Here is a 16076-nt window from a genome sequence, read left to right as displayed (position 1 = left end):
TCTGTATTGTGATTAGGAGTATATTGGTGTCGAAAGCCTTCAATAGGTATCTTGGACAAGTAGTCCTCCCAAGAATACCCAGGCGGAGAGTATCTTTGACGGATCCTCTTGCCACGGTAGCATTGAGAAGATGTCCTGTTTTCGTGGATGTGAGGCTAATTTAAACCTCGCAATCTGAGTTTCAATATGATCGTTGGTGGTTTTCGAAATGAAATACTCTTGTGGTAACCCATGGCACCGGTTTTCCAAGACTCTAGAGCCTGGCTTAGCTCTTAAAACATCGAGCGCCTGCGCACGTTTATTGGAAAAAGAATTCTCGTCTCTTATGGCTCCGAATGAACGGCATGATTTGTTTCACAGATTTGATGTTGTAGCGCAGCGGGGAAGGCTGATGATGATGTTCCTGGAATGCTGACCACCCCAAGGAAACATGAGACAGACTATTCACAAAGGCGACGAGAAAGTGGGCCCCGTACACTGCCCGATATTAAGCCAAGACACCTGACAGTCGCTCCGACACCTCTTTCGTCCATAGCGTGATTCTGACCGGTTCTGAATGGGATTCCCCACTTTTTGCAACGGTGGGGCGATGCAATCACCTTTTCTTTGTATCACCGTTGCCCTGCAACGCTGTCGTTCTGTGGCGGCACGGGCACCAATGAAAGTTTTCGTTACTTTGCTGGAAACCATCTCGCCGCGGAATAGTCTCTACTGCGCTCCGAGAAATATTGTGAGATTTTGTATCACAGACCGTGATATGTAATGCATGTATATCCATACGCAGAGCAAATTTCGGACACGGAGGTGAATGAGATGAGGGATTGTGTGCTCGTATAGCGCATGTCTTTCAAACACTCCACATGGTAGGATATGCTACGCAAGATATCGCGTCCTTGTGTTTCTGTCCGAACAGGCTTTGGCGTACCTGCATCGCATGCGTAGCGCCATCTCAGTCCAACTCAGCCTCAGGGTACAGCCGCTCATTGATGTACTAGAATCTGCACCGAATCTTCTCTACATTGCATTTCAATGGTCGCCTGCAGGACGGAATGACCCAAGAGCTGCGCAGCACTCTCTGAACAATATGAACTACGTTAGTTCGAGAGTATTGACCAATCTGCAAATCCATTTCATGATTACAATCATAAAGGACCACGTGATTGGGTTGCCGGAAGGTGGTGTAGCAAGCCGGGTAAACCGCGCAATATATTACAGGCCTGCCCTACCCTGGTCGATACCATCTTGGCTAATATGCCATAGCGGGAAAACGTTCTGCTCCGGGGCAAACAATCATTCCCTACGCTCGCTAAAAGACGTTCTCAGGTGGTGAAGCGCACTAGCAGCATTAGACTGTCACAGCGCGAAAGCTAGGCCTTCACGCACACCAAGGCTTGGGCCTATTCAGGAATAATGGCCTTCATATTGCGGCCCGACGGTACCGGCTATCAAACGTCAAGTCCGCCACCTGAATGTAAGTGCCTGTACCAAGAAAACATCTGGAGATGGAGCACATGACAATATGCATGTTACCCACAACTTGCCAATTTCGTGACTAAACCTATAAAAGGCTTGAGATACCTATCCATTGTACTCCTCAGCAAACACACAGTAGTCCTCCATCTGTTCTCAAGCTCTCATCAATCATGGTTCAAGTCACACAGTTCGTTCTGGCCACTGCCGCCCTTGCTGGCGCCGCAGCCGCATTCCCCAAACCAGAGCCCAGCAATACCACCGTCAACCCATGGATTGGCAAGGACCGCTATGTTGTCGAAAGCTACGGCAAGAAGCTTGACCAAACCATTGCTTCCTTCCTATCAAAGAATGACTCCCTCAACGCAGCACGAACCCGCACTGTGGCTAAGAAGACATCCACCTTCGTATGGGTTACATCGCGCGCTGGACTTAGCCAGATCCCCGAAGCCATTCAACAAGCCCGCCGTCAACAAAAGGGCCGAAAGAGGATGATTGTCGGCCTTGTCCTTTACAATCTCCCCGACCGTGACTGCTCTGCTGGAGAGTCTGCCGGAGAGCTCAGCTCCGCCAAAGACGGCCTGAACATCTACAAGCACGAATTCGTCGACAAGTACGCACAGCTCGTATCCGAGGCCAAGGATCTCGACTTCGCCATTGTTCTCGAGCCCGACTCGCTCGGCAACGCTGTCACCAACCAAGGTATTCCCTTCTGCGCCAACGCCACCCCCATCTACGAGCAAGGTATCGCTTACGCCATTGCCAAGCTGCAGTTCCCCAATGTATCCCTATACATGGATGCTGCTCATGGAGGCTGGCTTGGATGGGCCGACAACCTGAAACCCACAGCCCAGATCTTTGCCAGAGTTGTCGAAGCGGCTAAGAAGATCAACCCAGCGGCCAAGATCCGTGGTTACTCTACCAACGTATCCAACTACAACCCTTTCAACGCCAAGGTCCGCGAGAACTACACCGAATGGTCTCCATCGTGGGATGAAAGCCACTACGCTACCTCTCTTGGAGCGGCAATGGCAGCTGAGGGCATGCCAACCAACTTCATCATCGACCAGGGCCGTGTTGCCCTCCCCGGTGCTCGCAAGGAGTGGGGCGAGTGGTGCAACGTTTCGCCCTCTGGCTTTGGACTGCGCCCTGGAGCTGCACCAAACAACACCAACGTCGACTCGATTGTCTGGATTAAGCCCGGTGGTGAGAGTGACGGAGCCTGCGGTCTGGCTGGTGCGCCTGTTGCTGGTGCTTGGTTCGACGACTACGTTCAGATGCTCGTCAAGAACGCCGACCCTCCTCTTGAGCCTACCTACTAGAAAGGATTCCGCGGCTGAGGTTGAGGGAACTGTCGCCCGGGCTTAACTTTCGGTGTATTCATGTAGATTTTGAACTTTCAACTGTACATATTGTCATGAGAATATATATACCAACTACCACGTACGGATTTCTACTGACCAAAACATTACTTGATCCCCGTGATTTTTAATTGGCTATAGACTTGATATCGGACGTGCGCATATATCAACGGGTACTAAGTCAGATCTTTGCTTTTGCTGGTGGCGTCACTCTCCTCCCATGCACATAACAGATGCTCCTAATCTTCTCAGCAGCCTCGCCCCACAATTCATTTCTCAGCAGACTGTATACGCCCATTTTGGCGCGACCTTGTATCTCTCTCGCCTTCGCCAATGCGACATCCAGCATGTCGTTTGGCTCTGCAATTTCATCCACTATGCCATCATTGTATGCTTCCTTGCCTGTCCATCGATGCGCCTCGAGCAGCATCTTGCGCGCAACCTGCGGGCTGAGTTTCAGCCTCGGTAAGAATCCGATGCCTGGAAAATGCAGTCCTAGATTGACTGGCGGCATGGAAAAGAAGCCGCGCTGCGAGTTCATGATGCGATAATCATGCGCCAGTGCCAATGGACATGCGCCGCCAAATGTATGCCCTGTGATCAGTGCGATGGTCGGGAACGGATAGTCGAGTAGCGTAGCTAGCAGCGGGAAGAAGCCGTCGGTATTAGCATGCGGATTCGCCTCGTTCTCGTCCAGATCTAGACCTGTACACCAGAACTTTTTGTCCGCGCCCTTTGTAATGACGCAGCCTTCCGCGTCAGGCCCAAGCTCGCTCTCGATATCACGCAGCGCGCGTATTATTTCCTGCGCAAAGGCAACGTTGATACGGTTTTCTGGTGCTTTGGCAAGCGTTATGACGAAAATGCTGTCGAAGCGTTCGACGCGGAGGTTGGTGTAAGGACCCAGTGCCATTGTGGGAGATGCCCAGGTAGGTCGACAAGAATGAGGCGGTAGGACTAATTTGTACTGCAGAGACAATTTCTAGAACAGTCAGAGTGCTCGACAACGAGAAGTTTCCAGCGCGACATGTTCGCATGGTACGAACAGCGTCAAGTTTGGTGGCGCTGAGGGATTCAAGCCTCGGCATCCAAAATGCGGAGAACGTGGGGAAGCGGAAACGGCCCATGCCGCAGTTCATCCATTGCTTATCGTCTGTGTGTGACTCGCTTTCAGCAACTTCCTATCTAAGAACTATCGTGATAATGTGTATGGGACTATCTTGGTTATCGTTTATGATTGAATGTGACAACGCTCAAGGCTCTCTATCATTGCTCAAGTGTATGCATTAGGGAAGATGCTTTCAACAGGTCACGTGTGCACGATCAGGACACAGCATAGACATCTGCCCACGTTACGACACTTGCCTTCCACAATCGCCCCACTGGAACGAAAGCCATCATTGCCTTTTAGATCACGATCAATTTTGCAGTATATAATCAACCGTGCACACCGAAATGACTGTTATCATCACCCAGATGTCACTCATTTTCCAAGGCTAAAGTCACTGCTTCATTTAACCAACCATGTACACCCCTATTTTGCCAAATGTCTCGCAATAGAGCACAATATGAAAACCGGCAACTGCGTTTTCATCACATGTCCCGCCCTTTTTGAATCGAAATAGCCCAGAGTTCTCTACCTTTTCATGTGGGGACATCTTTGGAATTATCTACCCGTGTCACTATGATACTTGTCTTGGGATGTGGCTTCGGGGATGATAAATGACGATTCGAAAGCCAGGGGACCCCAAAATTAGTATTCGTTTACAAAGAAAACAACGAAACGGTTTCTTCTTGGAAAAAGATTCCGTCTGTGACAAGTATTTACATGTTCGGCAGACGACACATCATGGTGTCTTCCGCCCCACAACCTCCACATGACATGAGCGGCACGTCATTCTGCACTATACAAGAGATGATGAAATAAAAACTGATTGTATAAAACGGATCAAATGAAGCAGTATATGTAGATAGGACACAAATTTCTCTGCCTGTCGCGCTGAGCATAACCATTACCCATAAATCTTCGAATGAATCCAGGAACGAGGCAATCACACGATTAGCCATTCACACGGAATCATAAATTCACGAAATTCCGGATCATTTGATGTAAGAAGCATCTTCGAAGCGAATATCCTGTTTCCTACTATGTGTATATTTAAACTATGGCTAGTAATCCTTCCAGGCCTTGGTATGTGATTCGCCCTCCCCAACCTATTGCAACATCTAAACCAAGTACAGTATATGGAGAGCCTCCAACGCCTGTTTCAAATCATTCTGCGCTCCCAGCAAGCAAAGTTGTGGATGCGACTACTTCGGTGTCAGGCGGACCAATTAATACGAGTATCCCTACGGCTTGTGGTGGTGTCTCCAATCTCGCATTTCCTGTGGACGTCGCTAACGAGTGGAGAGCTACAAAAGTTGCGGGAGGGTTGATAAAACCGCGAGGAATCACCTTCGATGGTGTTGGTAATCTCCTGGTGGTTCAAAATGGGTTTGGTATAACTGCGCACAAGGCATTGCCAAACGGGTGTCTTGAGGCTCCCAAGATAGTGATTGCACAGCAGAATCTCAATCACGGAATCGTGTTCAGCCAGGATGGTAAGACGCTGTATGCCAGTTCTGCGACCTCGGTTTTCGCTTGGGCATATGACGCAGCGACAATGAGTATATCAGGAAACTCGACGCCAATAGTAACGGGTATGGATATCGAAGGCCATGTCACGCGATCGCTCAGCATCCCACCAAACTATCCAAACTTGCTCCTTGTTTCGCACGGCTCAAATGGTAATATCGATTATGGTTCTCTTGACATCAAAACTGGGCGCGCTTGCATTAAAGTCTTCGACACAATAGCCATACCGCCTGGTGGATACGACTATGTCACCTCTGGCACTCAACTTGGCTATGGCCTTCGCAACGAAGTTGGCCTCGCCTTTGACGCAGCATCGCACCTTTGGGGCGTTGAAAATTCTGCCGATGAACTGCACCGTACCATCAACGGCATCTCAACTGACATTCATAACGACAACCCCGCCGACGAGCTCAATTACATCGGCGACCCATCCCGGGAAAATGTGGACTGGTACGGTTACCCTACCTGCTTCACCGTATTCTCTCCCTCAACTATTCCCGGGGGAAACTTCACTGTGGGCGACCAGTTTGTGTTAGAGCCCAATGCTACCTTCACCGACAACACATGTAAACAGCGTAGTGTAGCGCCTCGTGTTGCGTTTCCCGCCCACTCGACACCACTTGATGCAAAGTTTGACACTGATTTCTCTGCTCTATACGTCACTCTTCATGGGAGCTGGAACCGCGATCCGCCCGTGGGATTCAAGGTCGTTCAGGTGCCGTTTGGGCAGGCAGATGGAAGCTTCGGGCCGACTGGAGGAAACAACGCTACTGAGGCATGGAAAGATGTCTTGTGGAATGAGCGTGTGGATATGTGTTCCAAGATGAGCTGTTTTCGCCCTGTTGGCCTGGCAGTGGATAGGTGGGGGAGAGTGTATGTTAGTAGTGACAGTACCGTAGAAGGCGAGGTTGTTGTGTTAGGAAGAGAGTAAGTAAAATGGGACTGCCGTCAGTGAGACACGTGTTCAGGTTCTTGATTCTTGGGCAGCTCGTGCTTGAGCAGCAGAGTTTGATTGTCAAGATGAATAAAGTTTGATTTTTGTTTCAGGGAATACGAACGCCGCATGTGGGTGATACTTTATATCAATACTGAGTGAAGAAGCGGACATACCCGAAAGTGAAAGGGTCAGAGGCCTTATTAGATTGGGAAGGCACGCTGCGCGGATTCCACAATAACCCCACACACTGTCCGTTGTTCAACAACAATGGCATCAGTCCATTTCTTCTTTCTCTTTAGCGAGAATGCCGCATACGCCACAGCAAATCAAGGCAAGAGCTCACATGCGGTCTAGATGACAAAGCGACAAAGCGTCTTCGATAGTCCGGTAAACTTTACTTCACTTCATTCCATCTCGTTTCATCGTCATTGCAGAAGTAGCCGATGTTACCTCGATTATTGCGTATCTTGTCTGAACCTATCACAGGCGGTTCATTACAAACTGACACACTAATAGCCCACCATCCCCCACTCAACACAATTAGAGCAAGCTCTTGAAACGTCAGAAGAGCCAAATTACATCCCGAAAGGGGCAGACATTGGGCTCGAAGATTCCGCATACAGCTGCACTCAAGTGATGAACCCATCTACCCTGTACTCTGAAAAATGCCTCATCAGTCTGGAGTATTAGCAAGATTCGAAACGGAGACACGGGGAGTCAGGACATTAAGAAGCCAAACTTTGTGGGGAAATAACGCGTTTACGGCAACTTCGTTGAAGGAGAGTTCGACACTCTTCTCCTTCGAACCAGACGAGCAAACGTTTAAGTCAACATAGTCCATATGAGATACAACCGATCTTCTTGGAGAAGAATATCATAAAAGAAGACGAGACCATGTCCTCGACCTCACCTTGGGCTGGCCAGTCAAAAGGTGAACACACAAGAGTTCATGCTGACTATCCGGAGGCCTTCTCCTAGGGGGACCTCATGAGCGCGCCAAGGCTAAAAGTTGGAGATGGAAATTCTGGTGTTTCATGGCGAGGTATTTTCAAGGGCATCTGGAGCGGACAAAGTGAAAGCAGAAAGCCCATCCATCCGACGCTGACACTTGGATGCGGACCTTCTGGGCGGGCCATTGGCGGTATTTAAAAAGGCTCCAAGCCCATCAACTCGGTTCCCGGATGTCTGATTGCATAAAACTAAACTATTGCAGCTTTAGAAGACATGCTTCGCAGGGGTGGTGGGCAACACTGTCAGCTGCCGTGTGCTACTGCGGCAGATTCAGATGTTCGGTAACTCAACTGAATCCCACGTGCAGCGGTGTGATTGGGCGCGATATTTGTGGAACATGCTACTCCGTGCTTGGGACCCTCATACTTGTCCAAGCCCCAATAGAATATCATGCCAGACATTCGAGAAGTGCAGCATGATCCCGCGTTGCTACCCTCATGGAGGAATACGCCGGTGCTGACGGCCCACCCTTGCCAAGGACATCTTGGCGGTATCCAATTAGGAGACGATAGCCGGACCCGTGGGACCATCATACTACCGGGCAGTAAAGGCCATTACTTTGTAGTTCTTAACCCGCCGGATATGCGGGTCCCACAGGCAACCCTGAGGCCAGACTGCCTAACCCGCAAAAGAGAGGTCTCGGCTGGGTCATTGATCTTGATACAGCATCCGGAAGCTGTGCAGCGGATCGAGAAGGAGAGACGTGGTGTTAAGTTTGATGAGATGCGCCATTGACGAAACATGCGTTACTTGTCAATCGGGGATCGACCATGTGCTAAGGATGTCATGGCTACGCATACGTCTCAAGCAAATGCCAATAGCCCAAAGCTTCCTTGTCGCAGGCCTGGGCTGCAAATAAGCCTCCGCCCCCATGTTGTGGCAAAGGCATCGTGGTGGGAGAAAGCGTTCTGGCCAAGCATCCCTCCTAGCGGCCACGTGGGGAAATGAATGGACTACAACACCCATGGCCCACACGCCCTCACCCCACCGGCACAACTACCAGGATACGGGAATCCCAGCAAACGACTCAGCGGTTGCGCCATTCATTGATACCGAGTGCCATGCTACGGCCTGGATTTACACAATGGCTTTTTCTCTCGCCATTTGCAGCGGCATGCCCGAGGATATCTTGGCAAACCTTCCGCGCGTGCTTCAATCTGACACTTAGATTGGCTGCAGTCTAGTGCTCACTTCAAAACATAAGCATGCCGCGCATCCTGACAAGAGAGCTTGGGTATAAGTATAAGGCTTGGCCTGGTTATTTTGGAAAGCAGCCCTCATCTTGCTCACCCGTCTTTTGCGGTATCAAGCTTTGTCGAGGCCAGCAAAACAAGCACTTGCTAAGCCCTCGAAATGGCTGCTAAGACGGCTGGCGGAAATTCCGCCTTCCACAACTTCAATAAGTACGGCCCCTGCATATTCTGCCCCTTGAAATGTTTCTCCTACTAACAATCATCACAGCGACTTTGCTGTTCGTGCACCTACTACACACCAACCTCCCTTTTCAGCAAAACACTGACTTGGAGTAGCATATTGAAGACCCAAATGAGCGCCGACGTCTTGCTCTCGCCGAGATTGACAAGGCTCCCTTCGGCTGGTACCATGTACGCGCCATTCTGGTTGCTGGTACTGGTTTCTTCACAGACAGCTACGACATTTTCTGCGTATCCCTCTTGACCATCATGCTGGGTATCGTATACAAGCACGACAATAAGGGTACTCTTTTGACCCAGCAAGATACGGCCATCAAGCTGGCTACTTCGGCTGGCACGGTCATTGGACAAGTTGGCTTCGGCGCGCTTGCTGATATTGTCGGTCGTAAGAAGATGTATGGTCTTGAGTTGATCCTGATCATTGTTGCAACTCTCGCACAATCTCTCGTTGGTCCTGGCCCAGGAACTTCAGTTGTTGGTCTCATCATCTTCTGGCGTGTGCTCATGGGCATCGGTACGTCTCTCATGTAACTTTTATCCTTCACTACTAACTGGTACCAAGGCATTGGCGGTGACTACCCGTTGTCTTCCATTATTACTTCCGAGTTCGCTACCACCAAGTGGCGTGGTGCTATGATGGGCGCTGTCTTCGCCATGCAGGGTTTCGGTCAGCTTGGCGGTGCTCTCGTCATGTTGTGCCTCGTCGCCGGCTTCAAGAGCAAGCTTGTCAAGGCCAGTGGCTACGATACCTGCACTGGTGACTGCCAGGTCGCTGTTGATCAGATGTGGCGTGCTCTCATTGGACTCGGTATTGTTCCTGCCTGCATTGCCCTCTACTACCGTCTTACTATTCCGGAGACGCCTCGCTACACTTTCGATGTCGCTCGTGATGTCGAAAAGGCAAACGAGGATGCGAAACAATATCTTTCTGGCAAGCATGGTGAGGGCAACGTCGATGAGATCACCCAAGTCGCTGCTCGCCGTCAGTCGGCTGCGCAGCTCGAAGTTCCCAAGGCTTCCTTCAAGGACTTCTTCAGGTTCTACGGAAAGCTTCGCAACGGCAAGATTCTCTTTGGAACTGCCATGTCATGGCTCCTTCTTGATGTCGCTTTCTATGGCCTCGGTTTGAACTCTTCGACTGTGTTGCAGGCTATTGGCTACGCCAACGGTGAAAACCTGTACCACAAGCTCTACAACCTTGCTGCTGGTAACGCCATCCTTATCTGTGCTGGAGCCATTCCAGGTTACTGGATGGCAGTTGCAACCATTGACACTGTTGGTCGCAAGCCCCTTCAACTTATCGGCTTTACTCTCCTCACTATCCTCTTTGTCATCTGGGTACGTTTCACGCATGCACAAAAAAACATAATCAATTGCCAAAAAAAAACAAAGCACCACAGCTAACATTATCCCAGGGTTTCGCCTACAAGCACCTCAGCAACCATGCCATGCTTGCCATCTACGTCCTCATCCAGCTCTTCTTCAACTGGGGACCCAACACAACCACCTTCATTGTCCCAGGAGAATGCTTCCCCACGCGCTACCGCTCTACCTCTCACGGTATCTCAGCCGGCTCAGGAAAGATTGGTTCCATCATCGCTCAGGGCGCCATTGCCCCGCTGCGAACGCGAGGCCACCCTACAAAGGCCAACCCCAGCCCGTGGCTCAACCATGTCATGCAGATCTTCTCTGCCTTCATGTTTGCCGGTATCTTCACCACACTGCTTATCCCAGAAACCAAGCGCAGAACGCTCGAGGATCTGGCGCAAGACTGGGATATGGGTGATGAGAGCATCACGGGCGAGGAGCACATTCGCAAGATTAACACAACCAGCGATGAGGCTGAGGCCAAGGCTTGAGGTCGGGGCATTAGGCATCACGCATTTGCGGAAATTCAATCTGACATAATTTGTTTTACTTTTTTTTCCCTTTCGTTCAAATGTTTTTCGAAAAGTAGAGAAAAGCAAAAACAGAAACACGGAATCTCCACGGAGAACACGTTCATGTACGCTGTATTTGTTGAAAATGGATAATAATTAACCTTATTGAAAATGTTTGGTGTCTCTGGAACAAACATTGGCGTGCAAGTTGGGTGTGTGTGTGTGTGTGCTTCGCTGTATATGCCAAGTACTGCATCATAAGCCAGCATGGCGAAAAACCCTGTACATTTGTGTGTAGGGTTGGGTTAATTGGCTCAATGTCTATACCAAGTCTTGGCGTCTTCATCTCAGCTTCTTCAGCTGAGATCCTGTAGGAGCCGTATGGCTTGGGGCTCGCCCCCCTCCCCCCCCCCCGCAACACTACCTTGTAGAGCAAATAGCTGCTTGGAACGAAAAGCGGAAAGAGAGGAAAGGGTGTGAGGAGCAGATGACAATACTCTTACTCTTTTTATGGCACAATCCATGTGTTCAAGAAAATACTTATGAAAAAGCAAAAAAGGGCCGCAATGCGGAGGGAGCTATCGTCTTCGCCTAGTTGGTAGCCGTGCACTGATGCGACGTGTTCCCCTTTTGCGTATTGGGTATCATCCTTTTACGTACATTACCAGTGGTCATTGAATGGAGACACATGTAACGAATGAACTGCCAAGATGGGATTGGCTTTCTTCTGATGGTTTACTGATCAGGAAGGTCCTTTGGGAACGATGGCGGCTAGTGCTCAAATGCAGCAATCATTAAATGCCTCGACGAGTGCACTCGGCGAGCACTGATGCCGGACGGCATGACTCAGCCGATCGGCAAAAAACCATAGGGAAACGCTGCAGATGAGAGGCAAGCCACGATGCCCAACATCGAGGTATATATGAAAATCCTCACAGGAATAGTGATGCCAGATTTGCATGTCGTCTCGGGCAGCCAGCAGCATTGAAAGTGTTAGCAGATGAGGAGTCGCGACGGTGCCAGACGAATCGGAAAGCTTATCGAAGGAAAAGACATTTGCCACAACTGTACACGTGATTGGCCGAGGAGTTGGGAACAGGAAATCTGGATCTGAGACGTCCGGCCCACGGAGGTGGCGGAGCGGCTCCGGGTGGGTTTGGTGGGGATGATGCTAAAGACTTGGCTTGTAACGTCAACAACACCAAAAGTACTCGTCTGAGTATCGGTGTGCTTTCATCAGGACTTTCGAGGAGCATCAGTTGCGCCGTTTTTTCTCCCATGTGAGATAGCTGCTGAATAATGCAGCCACAGAAAGAGAACCGTGCGACGATGTCGTGCACAGAGTGCCAGCGTCGGAAGCAAAAGGTCTGACTCTCCTACCCCAGACCAATCCTGCATCAAATTCCATGGACTAACGGTAGGATTAGTGTTCGCGAGAGTGGCCTTGCAACCATTGCCAGGCGAGAAAGGTGCCACAGCTATGTCAGTTCTCTGTAAAACGAGCTCAGCAAGAGTCCTTACCCGAGTCTGCTCGGTATGTTGATCCTTCTTTCCCCTACCCCTCGATTAGCCGAATCTGGCGGTAATAGCAACATTATAGAGCAAGTTCGTCCAGCAACCCCCAAGGTGTCAAGAGAAGTGCCCCGGATTTGGCAAAGCCGCATTTTATCAAACCAAACGGCGAGCATGAGGTACTTGAAGATGGGCTGAAAGTGTGGGGGTATATGCCGGGCCATGTCCATTACAAAGTTCAGAGGAGTGAAGGCAATGTCAGTTGCTCGCCTCGATAAGAAAAAAGACATGCTAACCGGTATTTCTCGCAGAGCTCCCCTAAGCACTCTCCAACACAAGTCATAGCAAGCGACGCTGTGCAGAAGGTGCTGCATGCTGTTCCTCCGAGATCCATAACTGGTATGTGCAATTGTTGCCACGTTCACGACACTGCTGACTGAATGCAGACACCATCGTCAACCACTTCTTGAACGTGGTAAACTACCGCTATAGCGCAATATACGGGCCATCGTTGGCGGAGCAATATGTTGAGTGGTGGGCCGATCGCAGTGCCGCCAAACAGCTTTCCCCCGAGTTCACATGCCTGCTCTTGCGGATATGTGCATACTCAGTACAATATCTGACGCCACCGCTTCGGAAGATGATTGAGTTCGAGCTCGCATGCACTTCACAAACGCTCACCGAACGCTTCTCGACCGCCGCAGATGAACTTAGCCGAAGTTTTGAAGCATCGAGGACAAGTATTGAGCGGGTAGAGGAGCAGTTCCTGAAGTGTGCTTGGCTGAAATCGGAATCGAAAATTGTCGAATCATGGCATACCCTTTCACGTACTATTCGCGAGGCGCAAGAGTTGGGTATCGATCGGGATGCCGGTATTGATGACTTGTCGGAGTTTGATATAGAAATCAGAAGGCGAATCTGGACTCTTCTTTACATATGGGATTGGTGAGTAAAGAGACGTGATGGAACGATTCGGTTACTAAAGTCCGGCAGGCAGATGTCAGCATGGTTAGGTCGACCAAACCTCATCAACCAAAAGAACCTTTCTTTCAAATTTCCCAATCTGCGCCTCGACCAATCGACTGCAGACCGGAATATTCTTTCACCTTTCGCACACATGGCTCTGCAAGCACAACTGGGACGAAGAGTGGCGACTGTGATGGGCGACGCGACGTCCAAAGCCGATCTTTCTGCTGAGAAGGTCTTGGAGATTGAGAACGAATGTCAAAATTTCATTGACGAACTGCCCGCGATTTTTCGTGTTAAGAATCCCGATACCTCATTCGACGAGGCACACCCATACTTTGTGTTCCAGCGACACCAGTTACACTGTGTCATCTTTTTAACAATGCTCGACTTCCTCAAGACATACCTTACGCGCGAACGAGAAGATAAGCTCACCGACCAGGACGACGAGTTTCGAAAGAAGGGGGTCGAGATTGCGCTCCGTCTGCTCGGGGTTGCACGCAAGCTGTTTGATCATGAGTTTCCGATTAACGCGAAATTCCATACGGTCGTTTTCTGCATTTTCGATACCGCGACCTTACTTTGCTCTGCCATTATCCATGACCGCGAACATATGCTACCTCATCGTGATGAGGTTATGGACGTCATTGATAGTTCGCTCGATAGGCTGTATCAATTGAGCTTGTCCACGAAACTAGGCGCAACTTCGTACAACTTTCTCCTCAAACTTGTGCAGGCAACGCCCTCGCTTCGGCGGCATTTGCCAGTCGACAAGCGACAGAAGCAAGATGGTATCCCTGTGCCTGAGAGATCATCACCGGCTCACGAGCCGGCGCCAGTGGCTATGACGCGTCCATCAGGGGTGCCATTACCGTATCGGCCACCGCCAAATTTGGAAGCAATCACCCAGTCGTCAGTTCCTGTAACTGGGGCCCTTACAACGATGCCCATCTCGGATGCTCTCGCATTCGACATTGATCAATTTCTGGCGCAAAATCCGTTCGGCAGCGTCGGTGATCCTAATGCCGTTGATATGGGCGGCATGGAGCAGATCTGGGCTTGGCAAGACTTGCATCTCAATGCATATGCACAAAGCGGAGGACATAGTACTTCGGACACGACTGGGCAGGGCCCTCGAGGCTAACAGTATCAACTGATTGGTAGGGCTTTTGGAGGATAAAGGCTTGAGGGTGAATAAGGCTCTATGCCATCACAGATGGAAACGAGGGTGCTGTGAAGTTGTTGTGCATTCAGTAATGGGGAGTCGTGTATTGGTGCCATTGTAAACAAATAGATTTCTAGGTTGCGCTGACAATAAGCCTGAGAAGGAAGATTAGTGGCTGTCGCAATAAAGGGTGAAAATGTGGCCAACTGTGCTGGTGCAGTCGTTGACACCATCGACGCAGCTCACACATATACGCTTCGTTGGATGCGCCATGGATGAAAAATATTGGTGTACTCACCTCACTCGCTCGCACGTGGTTCTGAAAGTATTGGGGGAGAACAGGTAGATAAAAAGGTGACAAGTACCTCTTCTTATGTTGATGCGGTTCCCGGGTTCGACCGGGACGCGGATCCGTCCAATCATTGGGCTTGCCACATGCACACCGCCCAGCCGGACCAATGTGCCAGACCAATGGCAGACAGGCGGAAGCTGCACCACTTCAACCCCAGCATTTGACATTGCCTTTTTTTTGTCCATCCTATTTACAGCCGGGTTTGTTGAGAAGGATGGTGACGCATCGCGCTCTTCTCCCTTGCGATAGTGCGGAATTCGCTTTTGAACCGAGAAGGCTGGGCTTGGTGTGTTCCTTCCTTGTTACAGCAGCAACCCAGGTTTGAGATGGTGGCATGTTATCGGTCTTATCTTGGTCGTCTTCACTTGCAACATTGCTGATGTGTGCATGGCCTGACTAGTCGCGTCGAGGAAAGATGCAGCCTCGTATACTGACCGATGCATCTGTGCGCATGTTCCTTTCCATTGTTTAGAGCTCGAATGCAGCGTTGCAAGAGGTCGACGTGTTCAGGTCAGGGCATTCGTTCCGTAGAAAAAGCGAGACAATCATTTGCTGCAGGGTAGGCGGTGGTGTGTTCTTTGAGGGGGACGAGATCTCTCTCGGTGCTAAGACGGAGGAGGGTAGGCCGGTTGGGTGTCACCGGGACTGCGAAAGTCGAGCGGGGGTGTGAAGGTGACATCGCGATTGGAGGGATCCAGTTGGTTGAGCTAACGGCGAGGCTTTCTTTCCACATTGAAACAGTGCAGCATACGACAGTAGTTGATCTGGTATTTTCATGCTTCAAGACATCCAAAGGTGCCAGGGGTAAGCCATGTTTTAACATAATTGCGACTGCCGCGGAGCCCAGATGAGGGAACACAATCCGTCTCCGAGGAGCTAGTTCTGACGTAACAACACCTTTTATGGAAGGAATGGTTTGAAAATCAGCGAGACATGTGTGTACGTATGGCTATTTGGAGAACGAGGCGATTGAGATCAATTAGCCAAAGCGAGTAGTACAGCATGTTGAGTTAGGTTGGGTTACTATTATACGAGCACTTGTGTGCTAACTTGTATATTTGTAAGAGCTTAGGCATTCTTGAATCCTCAGGTACATGTAGTTATCGTGCGAGGCGGATGCCTGCCAATTGTTTCTTGCCGCATGCTTAACTTTCGATTGGTTCATTGCTTGTCCTTCAATTCGCTTTGCAACATACATGAACTATACTACTGCAAATTTCACTCAACGTCTATTTTAGAGAGAGAGAGAGACGGTTTGTACCTAAAGCCAGTTTACGATATTGACAAAGTACTGCACAGATGTACACATGGATCGGGGTCACCTGAGGTGGGACGTCGCGTGAGATTGCTTCTG

The 16076-nt window shown here is 50.0% G+C and overlaps 6 protein-coding genes across 6 annotated transcripts; 4 read left to right on the top strand and 2 right to left on the bottom strand.

The window, feature by feature from the left end:
• Positions 1-1643: 1643 nt before the first annotated feature.
• On the top strand, positions 1644-2792 carry PSV08DRAFT_244857 (glycoside hydrolase; the record flags this gene model as incomplete). Its single annotated transcript, XM_014218984.1, has 1 exon — positions 1644-2792. One exon carries the CDS (start codon positions 1644-1646, stop codon positions 2790-2792), a length of 1149 nt encoding a protein of 382 aa, XP_014074459.1.
• Positions 2793-2839: 47 nt separating this feature from the next.
• Positions 2840-3211, bottom strand: PSV08DRAFT_275910 (uncharacterized protein). Its single transcript, XM_066092534.1, has one exon. The coding sequence runs from the start codon at positions 3178-3180 to the stop codon at positions 3013-3015; it is 168 nt and encodes a 55-aa protein (XP_065949596.1). The 5' UTR covers positions 3181-3211; the 3' UTR covers positions 2840-3012.
• PSV08DRAFT_275902 (ClpP/crotonase-like domain-containing protein) lies at positions 2910-3871 on the bottom strand (the record flags this gene model as incomplete). The annotated part of the gene is made up of 1 exon (XM_014218985.2): positions 2910-3871. A coding segment is annotated over exon 1 (457 nt), but the record flags the coding sequence as incomplete, so codon positions are not given.
• A 1125-nt stretch (positions 3872-4996) lies between these two features.
• Positions 4997-6397, top strand: PSV08DRAFT_173872 (uncharacterized protein; the record flags this gene model as incomplete). The annotated part of the gene is made up of 1 exon (XM_014218986.2): positions 4997-6397. The coding sequence occupies one exon, from the start codon at positions 4997-4999 to the stop codon at positions 6395-6397; it is 1401 nt and encodes a 466-aa protein (XP_014074461.2).
• A 2290-nt stretch (positions 6398-8687) lies between these two features.
• PSV08DRAFT_408007 (major facilitator superfamily domain-containing protein) lies at positions 8688-10897 on the top strand. The gene is made up of 5 exons (XM_014218987.1): positions 8688-8817; positions 8876-8885; positions 8944-9361; positions 9410-10185; positions 10263-10897. The coding sequence occupies exons 1-5, from the start codon at positions 8768-8770 to the stop codon at positions 10704-10706; spliced, it is 1698 nt and encodes a 565-aa protein (XP_014074462.1). The 5' UTR covers positions 8688-8767; the 3' UTR covers positions 10707-10897.
• A 1310-nt stretch (positions 10898-12207) lies between these two features.
• Positions 12208-14436, top strand: PSV08DRAFT_197189 (uncharacterized protein; the record flags this gene model as incomplete). Its single annotated transcript, XM_066092007.1, is given in 5 exon segments — positions 12208-12261; positions 12317-12500; positions 12519-12638; positions 12686-13184; positions 13233-14436. The coding sequence occupies 5 exon segments, from the start codon at positions 12208-12210 to the stop codon at positions 14347-14349; spliced, it is 1974 nt and encodes a 657-aa protein (XP_065949595.1). The 3' UTR covers positions 14350-14436.
• Between the last annotated feature and the right edge of the window lie 1640 nt (positions 14437-16076).

The sequence above is a fragment of the Bipolaris maydis genome (genome assembly GCF_028858645.1).
Source record: "Bipolaris maydis strain C4 unplaced genomic scaffold PSV08scaffold_3, whole genome shotgun sequence".
NCBI lineage: Eukaryota > Fungi > Ascomycota > Dothideomycetes > Pleosporales > Pleosporaceae > Bipolaris > Bipolaris maydis.
The sequence above is the reverse complement of the archived record's forward strand: the minus strand, read 5'-3'. Positions and strand labels throughout refer to the sequence as shown.

Coding starts and splice junctions, on each gene's coding strand:
- PSV08DRAFT_275910 (XM_066092534.1), bottom strand. CDS start 3,180: ATGCTGGATGTCGCATTGGCGAAGGCGAGAGAGATACAAGGTCGCGCC.
- PSV08DRAFT_408007 (XM_014218987.1), top strand. CDS start 8,768: ATGGCTGCTAAGACGGCTGGCGGAAATTCCGCCTTCCACAACTTCAAT. Junction 9,362..9,409: donor GCGTGTGCTCATGGGCATCG/GTACGTCTCTCA, acceptor ACTGGTACCAAG/GCATTGGCGGTGACTACCCG. Junction 10,186..10,262: donor CTATCCTCTTTGTCATCTGG/GTACGTTTCACG, acceptor ACATTATCCCAG/GGTTTCGCCTACAAGCACCT.